Genomic DNA, 12,928 nt, shown 5'->3' with positions numbered 1-12,928 from the left:
AAATTTAATGTCTATCTGTAAAAAAAATTTGAAAGAAAAAAAAACAATTTTTATTTCACAGCCATTGGTTTTTGGTAATAGATCTATTTTTAATATAATAAATTTTATATCACATTAGAGGGCTATTCTAGAGCTATTAAATAAAATTTAAATGATGTCTTTAGCTTAAATATTTTTTGAGATATTTAAAATTAAATATAGTTATTGTATTTTGAAATTTCCGCCTTTCTAAAGATGGACATATCTCATGAAGTAAACTGAGCTGAGAATTAAAATTTTATATTTTTACTAGTTAGTGTATAAACTACTATCATACAAATTTTTAAAAAAATCGAAGGGGGTCAGGTTGAATCTTCAGTTGATTTGATATGGAATACAACATATGTATGTTTGAAAAACAATCTAAATTCATACAAAGTGATATTTTAGGCCTATAAAATAACAAAATCAATTTTACATATTATTCATTAAACGTATTATTAACATTAACCAATGAAATAAATAATAATGATATTATCCACCAGGTTTAATAAGTATTTATGATTAAGGCATGGTAGAGGTTTATCAACACCTCAACATATCCCCCTTTTTAAGGAGTTCATTTTATACCCAGGAAATTAGGTCTCTTACCTTCTCTATCCCAGTATTCTCTGTAATTTCCTATTCTTCTCATTCGCTAGTATTATTTTCTTCGTTCCTTTAATTGATTTACTTGTCTCCTCTCGGCCTCGTTCTTTGTGCGTACCATGTAAGTTACAGGTCCTTTTTTCAATCACTCTGGCGACCCCCATTTCACATTCGTATTATATAACCGTGTCCATACTAAATCATCCTTCAATTGCAGTGTCCGTAACTTGCTGTTTATCGAAACAGCTGAACATTTTGGCCATAACTGATCCCAAATCACACTTATTTTGCATTTGAATACCATCTCATCTGGCCTTGCTCGAGTTTGGATGTCTAGTCTTTCTGTAATTCTATAGAAACTACTATAATACAAGTTTAGTGTCGTTTCATCGTATGCTTCTTTAACTGAATGTACGTATCTGGCCATTAGAAGCTGGGTGATTAAATACTTGCTGTATTCCTCTCCTTTTGCAGAACACCTTGTAACTCGTTGGAGCTGAATTTAGCCCCATCATCTCAAAATTTCAGAACCTAGCTAATATTTTAGTTAGTTTTTCTATTACTACTTTTGCCATTATTCTTTTCATTCTTTTTACCTCAATCCACTTTGATTGACTATCGACTACCATCACCATTTTGTATGGGTCAGGGTTGGCAAGTCGGTCAATTGACCGGTCAAATTCAGTCAATTGACCGGAAGAGTATTTGTCCTGGTCAAATGATCTAAAAAAATTTTAAAGAAAAAAAATTAAAAATATGTTTAAACCGGAAAAATCGATATAAATACATGTGATTACAATGTTGCTTATTTTTTGGGTCATTAACGAAAATGATAATATTGAATAAGAGTCAGAACAAGACTCTGCTACAGAGAGCTAAACGTTAGTTATTGAATGACAATGAATTTAAAAAATTAATATTATAGATTCATTCTATTATTATATTTAAAATAAAGTTAATATTGACTTAAAAAAACATATATTTGAATTTGACCATATTGAATCGTATTTGACCTGTCAAATATGGTCAATTGATCGAAACGTATTTGACCGGTTAAATGCACAACCCTGGTATGGGTCCATGATGTTCCATATGTAGCTTATTCCAAGGTTCCTCAGTTGCTTCCCAATTGTTTGGTAGCTTGGTGTAGCAGCATTTCTATTAGTGATCTGCATAGGGCCTAATTTTTCAAGCACGGCCCGAATTTTTTTTAAAAAATGTTTTGCCGGCCCGGCCCAAACCCTAAAATTTTTTTAAGAAAATTTACCAGCCCGGCCTGGCCCGAATTTATTTAAATATGAAAATTCATTTTTAAAATTACTCAAAATAAAAGACATATGTATATGGCGTCTAGTTCTATAAATAAAATAAAATATTTTTATTTTACATAAAAATTCAATATAAAATTGATAAATTTAAATATATTTTAAAAATTTTCCAAGACCCAACCAACCTAGCCTAAATTTTATTTAAAACTATTAGGCCCAACCCGACTCGAACCCAATTTTTTTAAAAAAGAACTACTTTTGCAAATCTCTAAATTCTATTGCATTCGGAGAAGCTTATATTCAAGCATTCAGGATAATACACGTAGTTGTTCATCAGTTCGATCATTCTTTTTATCCCGACATGCCTAATATGTAATTCCTGCATGATCGCAAACGTAATCGTTTAAGTATTACTACCCTTTCTTTCTATAATATATAACATCGTTTATGTATAAATAACCTCACCTTTTTGCAATATTGTTTTAATTCTTCTTGAACACATCTTCTTTCCTCATTTTTTTGGAAGCAGCAATTAAGATGATTTAGTATGAGCATGGATATATATTACGAATGTAAAATGGGGGGCCACCAGATTGATTGAAAAAAGGACCCGTAACATACACGGTCATGGTTGCCAGGTCAAAATTTTCAAATTGCGGGAGAAATTTGGTATTATGCGGGAGAAATATAAAAATTGCGGTGGAAATATAAATTGCTAAAAAAAAATTTTTTTGAATTGACTTAATTATCCGCCTTTTATTTTTTATTTATTTTATAAAAATATAAAGTCGGTAACTATTTTCAAAATAAAATAACATATTGATTTATTAAAATATATTAATTTATAAAAAAAACCAACGATATTTTTTATATATAAAAGAATGTAAACAAGATAAAATTTTATAAAAAAAACGATTTTAATTTTACAATTAAAAATATATTTTATGTGAATGTCCCGCAAAACGACCGCAATTGGAAATCTACCGTGTGTGTGTATAACATTATAGGGAAAGGCGCTTAATTATCACGTATCACATTAAAATACATAATAAGGTACTCCAAAAATAAGAAATAATACAGATGAAACTAAAGTTGCGGCAATTGTAATCACTTATCTTGTAGTACAACATTCACAGAGATAATTATCATCACAATGATGGTAGAATCTTTTTCCCATAATATTTAACGACTCTAATATAAATGAAAAGTATACTTGTAGAACAAAAATGAGCAAGGCTATCATCGATGTTTTAGGACCTAATTCCAGGAGGTCAATTCTTGACGATTTGAAAAATGGGCATACATATCCCTTGATCCTCCGCTATTTCATCAAAATTAAGGTCGTTTCAATAAAACTATTAATTTTTTCCCCTCAAATAGTGAAAAATCCAAAGACATAGCCATAGGAGTAGCCAGGATCTACCTAGGGGGGGGGGATTAAAAAATTACTGGGAGCTTTGCCCCCAGACCCCATTTTGGGTGGGCCTTAGGCTAGCTTTTGCCTGGCCTTCGGCCCTGTTACCTTAGTCTATATATAGTCATAAAATATTTTTACATGATAGGAGGTTAATTTTAACAAAAAAAAATAAGCCTGGAACAAATATGAAATATATTTTTATTAGTTTATATAAAATATAATAAATAACTTGTATATACATTAATATAAAAGCATGGTAATCATTTATTCCAAACAAGTATTAAAAATTTATTTATAAAAAGTAAGTAGACATATAGTTGATATTCCTCTGTTATTTAAAATTAGTTACAAAATACTAGGTAAAATTCCACTTTTACAGACATATTTGACAGTTAGAGATTATATTACAGTTAATATTTTAACAAATTTGACTAACCAAGGCTCTTGATAATAAAAATATCACAATTTACATTCAATTATTTAACGCCATCTATTTATTTTAAATATAAAATGATATTTAAAATTAATTTTCATATTATTCATTCTACAATGTCTTTAAAAGATATTTTCTGATGTCCTTATCAATATTTAATAGTTTTCTGTAAAATTTATAAATTAAAAATTACTTGGTTGTCATATGATAATTGATAAAATTATATATACTGTAAATCTACGACAATATTCCACTGTTTGTATTGTACTTTAATTTTTTTATTTAATTTTATAAATAGTTTTATAATTATATTTTACTTTTATTAAGATAAATAAATTAAAATTAATCACTTTATAAAAATTATATATATTATATTATTTAGTAATTTTATGGATCTATTATTAATAATTATTACATTTCACTATTGTCTTAAGACATATCTTTGGCTTATATTCCATTTCTTAAAAACATTTTTGGTTTACTTTTTTATATATAAATGCTTTTCTCCAAAAATATATAAATTATGATGAATAGTTTTATAAAAAAAATATCAACTTTTACATTCTTTCTTTCAAATTTTTAAGATATTTGCATACATTTTTGGGGGTCAGGGGGTAGGGGAAGGACTAAGGGGGATATTTTTATTAGCTTAAAATGATATTCACAAAAAGTGATAAATTTGATGGGGGAAAATTCTCCCTTTCCTCCCCATGGCTACGCCTATGTACATAGCTAACCATATAATGGTAAATATAGCAGATTCGAGATTATCAATAAATTGCATGTCAGATTTCTGATCTGATAATGCTTCAGTGAATTTGGTAAAAACAGAGTGTATTTACAGAATGAGTCAGCACAATGTTGGTTGCGAAATGTTCCTAATACACGCCATCGATAGAATTTTTAAATTTTATAAACCTTTAATAAGATATTTTCTTAAACAAAGATTATAAAAGCTGTCCTAATATTTTGAAAATTTTTTCAATAATGAATGGCAGAGGTATATTTAGGAATGATTTCACATCTAGGAAATCTACTACATGCTGTTAATGTGTAGTTGCAATCAGAAGAATCTTAACAAAGATTCACAAAATTTGCAGATGTGTTTATCTTTACAGTTAAAAATTGACAAAAATTTTATGGCGACATTGGTAAAACTTAATTATATTTTATTTGAGATTAAATAATAGAACTAAATGTTTACCGTCGTTATTGAGATATTTATAAAATTCCTGGTATGACATAAAATATATTTGTTTAACCATTAGCACGGCTTCTAATGTTGTTAAAGCAATCCGATTTCTCTCCTTTTACCAGGCAGTCCTCATCAGGTGCGCTCGGATGAGGCATTAGAATGAGGTAAGGAGAAGACACACTCGCATATTTTTTCCAAGCATGGGGATTTATCTTTATTACGAAAATATTCTACCCATTTCTCCTCTGCTTTTAGACCATCTAACTTTAAGTATTTTGGCGAATCATAAAATATAGAGAGAATTACAATCTCCTCAAACAAGAAATCAATGTCTTTCGGTATTTTTAATATATTTATTAAATTATAAAAAATATCAATTGATGGTTTCTGTTCCAAGGTCATAATATATATACATTTGTAAATAGTTATTAAAATCAAATTTTGATTGTAAATATTCAAAAATTGTCTTAATAAAAATATCTGCTTCATTTAATAATGTATTAGAGTATTATTTGAACATTTTATTATAATATTTTTAATAGCGCCATAAAATTTATTATCAATTTTTAACTGTAGAGATGAACAAAGCTGTAGCATGATTTTGTGAATCTATTTATAAAGAATATTCTGATTGCAACTGAATATTAACTGCATGAAGTAGATTTCCTACATGTGAAACGAATCCCAAATATGCTTCTGCCATTTCATACTCGAAAAAATTTTTCAATATTTTAGGACAGCTTTTAAAATCTTTATTTAAGAAGTATTTTTTAAAGGGTTTGTAAAATTTTAAAAACTCTTTATACATTAACTTTTTTAGTTGATGACTAAATTCGTTAAAACATTTCATCACAATTATTTCGACATCTACAGATAGTACATTTATTGCCTTCTTGCAAGAATTATGTAGTATATTGCATATACAGCGAATTGGTATTAATTCATTATTGTGCTGCCTCAATCCGGTAACTTTGGTTGTTGTCAAAATTTACAGAGGCATTATCAGCGCAGAAAGCTGACATGCTAATCATTGATCTGAATCAGCTATATTTACCATTATGGCTAGGTACATCGTTGGATTTTTCACTATCCGAGGAAAACATTTTAACAGTTTCATTGAAATGTTCTTATTCTTGTTGAAATAGCGAAGGATCGAGGGAAATGTTTTAATATTTCCCTTATTAGTTGCATCTGTTAGAATTGCATATGGGTGCCCATCTTTCAAATCGTCTAGAATTGACCTCTAGGAGGTACTAAAACACTTGTGATAGCCTTGCTCATTTTTGTTCTGCCACAAGTAAGGTTTGCACTTATATTGGAGTCGTTAAATATCATGATAAAAAGATTCGACCCACATTATGATGATATAGCTCTGTGAATGTTGAACTATATGATAGATGTATACGATTTCCGCAAATGTAGTTGCATCTGTATTATTTATTATTTGAGAATATTTTTGTATTGCAATCGATGTTGATATACTCCCCTGTACTGACTTATATGAACGAAATGATGTTGATTTATTATTGGATAAAAATAAAACAGGATAGAAAGAAATTTACAAACTAGACATGTTTTTCGAATAAATATTTAAAATTAATTTTAAAATATAAAAATAATCAATTAATGTCTCTCAAAATTATTATTTATACATTAAAAATGTTAAAATACTAAAAATAAATTGCGGGAGAAATTAAAAAATTGCGGTAGATTTTTGCGGGAGAGAAATTTCTGCGTGTAAACTAAAAAATTGCGGGAGTCTCCCGCTGATGGGGGGAGACATGGCAACCCTGTACATGGTACACATGGAGGCTGAGAGGAAACACGTAAATCAATCAAAAGAAAATACTAGGGAACAGAAAAGGGAATTCCAGAGAATACTGGGATAAGATATTCTAAAAGATGAGGTAAAAGACCTAATTTCCTGGGTATAAAATGAAGTCCTTAAAGAAGGGGGATATATTGAGGTGTTGATAAACCTCAACATGCCTTAATTATTGTAAATACTTATAATTTAGTAAGCTTGGTTGATAATATAATTATTATTTATTTCATTGATTATTGTTAATAATGTGCTTAATGATTAATTTATATAAATTGATTTTGTTATTATATGCACCGAAGATATCATTTTCTATTAATGTAGATTGTTTTTCAAACATATATTTAGATGAACCATTATAAAAAATGATAACAATTTATTCAATAAACATTTTCTTATTCTTGGGTCATTATTCCACATCAAATGAGCAAAAAAATGAGATTTTCGGCCGACCCCTTTCGATTTTTTTAAAATTTGGTAAGCAAAGAAAGGTCAATGTAACTATGAAATAGCCAAAATTTTAGCCTCCTACCTAACATTTATATTTTTGAAGATATTAAGGTTCAAAGTGGCAAAAATGACGTATTTTTACTATTATCTGCCTTCATTCAATTAAGCATATCTTAAAAACTACAAAATTGTAAATAACGAATTTAATATCAAAATTACGTACAAAGATTCTACTTTATAAAAAAAAATTTTAATTTTTTTTACCAATTTCCGGCCATTTTATTTAATATATTAAGACTAAAAACGATTTTTTGGAAATAATACGACCTTCAATTTTTTTAAAAAATTTTGTATAAATTATTAAACTCTTCCTTTATATTTATATAAATAAATTGGTTTGGGACGCGGCCATCAACATTCTCAAAATCGATAAAAATGTAGAAAGGTTATGAATACTTTCCCGAAAGGGGGCGTCTTTGTATAAAATTATATATTAATCAGTTTTTAATGGTTTTTCTTGGACTATTTGATATAATTTAAAGGATTATTCATCTTGTAAGTGAAAATAACAATAAATGGGGCTTTCGTTCAATTATATAAATTGTATATCAATAAAAGAAATTCAATTTATTACTTTATTTATAATTTATTATAAAAATTTTGCCCATATAGCATATATTTAATGAATATTAATAAAATATATTTAACCAAGTTTATAGTTCTTGAATATATGAATCAGAATCTTGTGCATTTCATAGACGCCAAAAAATTATATCAAAATTTTCTCTACTCAATTTTTTAAAATAATTTGATATTTTTAAAATATGACAAATTAATTTATTATTATTATGAAATTATATACAAAATAAAAGTATTATCATAAAATAACCCAAAGCAATATAAATATTGGATCGGATTTTCTAAAATCGGCATAGCCTTACTAAATTAAATAACAATAAATAAGTGTTTCAATCAATAAAATAAATAAAAATTTTAAAATTGATTAATCATTCAATAATACATGCCCACTATATTAATTCATTTTTTAATTAATTTATTGGTATTTTGATTTCTATCAACACCTAACCCCAAGCCTGGAAAAACTATAGACGAATATACAGTTAAAATTGTATAAGACTTTTATTGTATGGACGAAATAAGCAGAATCATGCCAGGCAAGAAAGATTGCGTTTCGATTTTGACTAAAGACGGAAAAAAGAATACCATACATAAGAGATTAATTTTAGATAATTTGAAAGAAATTCATATATTTTTTAAAGAAATGAGGCCTGATGTTAAAATTGGTTTTTCGAAATTTGCAAGCATTCGCTCAAAAATTGTATACTCGTTGGAGGTAGTCGTACACATGTATGTGATTGCAGCTACCATCAAAATTTTAAATTAATGATCATTGGATCAAATTTACCCAATTTAACCAATGATATGTTGCCCAAACATACAAACATATTTTACACTTAATTTGTAATTCGCCTCAACCATCCAATTTATATGGGCAAATGTGATAATTGTCCAGGGTCAACACATTTACGCGATCAAATAGAAATATTGTTTCTTTCTAAGGACATCGAATTTATAACATACAAACAATGGCTATCCGTAGATAGAACAACTCTTGAAACAATAACCAAACCAGTAGGTGAATTTATCAATGCCTTTTTTGAAAAAATGGAATCTTTATCCATTTTTTTATTTCAACGCAACAATCGTTGTATCAAAACAATCTAAAATTGAACTTAGACGAAGACCAATATTTAATTTTATGTGATTTTTAAGAAAACTATAGCTTTATACTTCAGGATGAAGTACAAAATTATCATTGGAATAGGGCTCAATCCTTGCTCACCCTTTTGTTATATATTATAAAGATAATTTTGCCAATATTTGTTGCCTAAATTATGTAATGATATCCAAATCTTTGCAACACAATACAATAGCAGTACATAATTTCAAAAAAACATTGGTAAATTTTTTAATTAATAAAATTTGTAGGTCAAATAAAATTTTTTATTTTTCCGATTATAAAAATCGTAAAAATTTTATTAATATTTGCCATCATGAGATGGATTTCGGGGTACAGGCGAAATGGCATTTTTCTCCTATAGCACACGGGAAAAGTGTTTGTGATGGGATTGGTGGCACTGTTAAAAGATTAACCGCTAGAGCTAGTTTACAAGGCCTTACTCAAAGTAAATAACCACATCATATGAATTGTACAAGTTAAATAAAGAAAATATTAATGTGATATATTTTGAATAGATGACCAAAATAAATTATGATTACGAAGATCTATTACTCAGGGAAAGATTTTCAAAAACTAGATCTATACCTGGAACACACAAAATACACACCTTGATTCCAACAGATCTACATCAATTTAAAAGTAAAATGTATTCCAATTCAATAGAAAGTACTATAGAATAGTTATCATATAATGATGAAAGTTTAATTATTGAAGAAATATCAGGATACCTAACGTATCCTATGATTCTAATTGGTGGTTAGCTTTGTTTTAGTGAAAAATTAAAAGCAGGAAGAAATATATATAAAGTTTTTAACCCATCCAGACAAAGTAGAATCTTTGTACGTAATTTTGATATTAAATTTGTTATTTACAATTATGTAGTTTTTAAGATATGCTTAATTGAATAAAGGCGGATAATGGTAAAAATACGTCATTTTTGCCACTTTGAACCCTAATATCTCCAAAAATATAAATGATAAGAGGCAAAAATATGGCTATTTCTTACTACACTACCCTTTCTTTGCTTACCAAATTTTAAAAAAATCGAAGGGGGTTGGCCGAATCATGGTTGATTTGTCATGGAATGACCCTCTTTGTCTATAACTTTTTAATACATTGTATAATAATTAAAAAAGTTGATCAAAATATTGTGCACAAATGGAAATTCAAATTTTTTATTTGATGTGCCAATTTTTCAATAAGTTGTTCTGTATAATAAGTAGAGTTAGTCCAAATCGATTTTAATCTCATTTGTGCTTGTACCAATTTAATTATTGTTGACAAAATTTATAGTAATCTTAATGTATTTGGAAAAAGTTCTAAAGATTATCAAATAAAATTAATCTTTCATACCAAGATTAAAATTCTGAAATTAATTGGCTTTCAGATACATTTATATCCACTAATAAAAATGACCAAAATTATTATATTTTTTCATAGGTAAATAGTATTTGTAAATTGGATAGAGGCATTTCATGAATCACAAATCGTTCATTGATTTAAATAAAAAATTTTTCCAAGAGTGGAATAAAAGGGTAATCTTATATGATGTTAAACCACTTGTTAGTAAACAAAGATCAAAATTCACTAAAATGCAATAAGACCTAGTTATTTTTTAATGAATATTGACATAATTGTGTTGTCGAGTTTATCTACTATATATCATCCCTCCAAAATCGGAACCACCAATTTAGCTTAAGAAAAAAAGATGGCCCTTGCTGGCGTTGAACCCAGAACCATTAGATTGTAATACATTTATTGAACAGGCTAGGCCAAATATGCTTCTCAAAATCATCAAATTTTTTTGAATATAAGGATAAAATTGCTATTCTATTTAATATTTATAAAAAACACAAAAATCAAGAAAGTTTAATGCTATGCATCATTACCCAGAATAAAAGTGGTTGTTTTATAAAAATCCTCTATTACCTCCTTGTTAATATTGATTTGTTTGTATGGGTGAAGTCAGACTTGTAAATCTCAAAATCATGCTCAACAATCTTATAAATATCATTAAATTCTTGGTCAATATGATGACATAATTTTCTAAGTTGTAATATAATATTATTTGTGATTTTTATAACCTAATCAAATTCAGATCTTTTTTTTTGAAAATATAGTAAAAAACTGTTGGGTATAAATTTATTAATTTATCCCAATGCAAAAAAATGGCTTTTATATTGAATCTTAATGTATCAGCTTCAGATAAAATACTTGGTTTAAGCCTCTGACATTTCATCACACTCAAAATAGGTTCTTCTAGATCCCAAAATATCATAACAGCAAGGCTCCAGGGTATGCATCTTACATTTTTTTTCTTCATGTAACCCAAGATATGTCAGAAATAACTTTATTTAGAAAATTATATCTCCTTGTATATCTGAATATTCAAATATTTTCCCCAATCATAGTTATTAATAGAATAAATAGAATTTTTTTAGTTGATAAAATTTTTTATATCCAGTATCTTTAAAAAATGTAAGAAAATATACTTTAAATTTTGGCAAGATAAAATTTTACTAAAATAAAATATAACCTAATTGAAATAGAATATTTTGCAATTCACAATAAAAAACAATGTAAATATTGGATTTGAATTCGTGTGAATTATTATTGAAAAATATATGATTGAATCATAGAAAATTATATAGATCTAACTTTATAAGAATATTTATATAATAAAAGTTAATCCATCCAATTAGTGTTCTTAATTAAAAAGGGCAATCACATTTAAAAGATTTAATCAAATCTACCTTGATATGACTTAAATAAGTAAATGACTTAATTAATTAACAATGCAATCCATATATATATATTTTAATACTTATTAATGTAGTTTTTAATATATATTTATCAGCAAAAAGTATCAAAGTTAGCAAACTCTTTAATTTTTACAATTATGATTATATAATTAAAAATATAATTGATTAACAGATTAAATTTTTATTTATAAATAAAATATATAAACTAATATATTTAAATGAATTTATTTATTATGCAAGCTTTGATGACATTATGCTAACTATATTATACTTTCTATAAAATCAATATAATTCTAGTGTCAAAGGATATATAATACACTGTCTAACTAGTCAACTAATAATGTAAGAAAGTATTTCAAATTTTAGAATTTGCATGATAATTAGCTTAAACTTAAATGACTTATATATATTTTTTTTATTATAACTATAAATTAAAAAATAAATTAGCAATATATTATATATAATGTCAAATACAAATTTTACATTATATATCCCTGATTTAAGATTCCAATCCAATCCTGTACGACAAGGAATAAAACGGTCACCAAAAATTTTAAATGGAGATGTAACCTTTATACTATTTTTAGGCTTCAAAGAACCCTATAAAATACATGTTTATTAACAATTACATTAATGATTACCGTATATTTTACATTTATTTTATGTAAATTTTCCTTGTTTGGAAGTTCATTATATGAGCCCATTTTCTTTATATTATAAGCGTTGCATACTATTTAAAGATAATAACTCTTTTCGCACTTCAATAAGTATATAAATGAAAGGAATAATAAAAATTTAAAAATTCATAATAACGTTACAAACAAAAAATAAGGAAGGATAAATATTGTATCCACAAGTTAAAATACTGAAATTTTTTTTTCAAATCATTTTTTTACATAGAATAAAGAAAAGAGGCAAGAGCAAAAACGTTTTATTTTTTTTTAAATGACGCTAATTATATTATCTTTTTTCAAATCATACTTTTATACATAGCATAAAGAGGCATGAGCAGCAACGTTTTCTTTTTTCTAAATGAAGTTAAATATTTTTTTTTTTCATTCTTTTTATTAGTATTTTTTTTAATTAAATTTTTCCTTATTTTTATCTAATTTTGCATTTTGCAGTATTCATTGAATATATTTAATGATTTTTTATCTCAGTATGCCTTAATCTTTACCTTATCTTATATTTT

The 12,928-nt window shown here is 26.6% G+C and overlaps 1 protein-coding gene across 2 annotated transcripts in view; it reads right to left on the bottom strand.

The window, feature by feature from the left end:
* The window catches only part of LOC135922970 (uncharacterized), a 62,021-nt gene extending 49,474 nt beyond the window's left edge, over window positions 1-12,547 (bottom strand). The window contains exons 1-2 of one of the 2 annotated variants that reach the window (XM_065457530.1): window positions 12,378-12,547; window positions 12,220-12,336 (exon numbers count right to left, since the gene is read on the bottom strand). In XM_065457530.1, coding sequence (XP_065313602.1) covers window positions 12,220-12,336; window positions 12,378-12,440 — 180 coding nt within the window. In that variant the 5' untranslated portion in view covers window positions 12,441-12,547. The remainder of the gene's footprint in view (window positions 1-12,219; window positions 12,337-12,377) is intronic. The other variant, XM_065457531.1, reaches the window with a different exon arrangement.
* Window positions 12,548-12,928: the final 381 nt, after the last annotated feature.

The sequence above is a fragment of the Gordionus sp. m RMFG-2023 genome, chromosome 1, assembly GCF_954871325.1.
Source record: "Gordionus sp. m RMFG-2023 chromosome 1, tfGorSpeb1-WG-v2, whole genome shotgun sequence".
Taxonomy (NCBI): Eukaryota; Metazoa; Nematomorpha; class Gordioida; order Chordodea; family Parachordodidae; genus Gordionus; species Gordionus sp. m RMFG-2023.
This window is presented reverse-complemented; position numbering and strand designations above follow the sequence as displayed.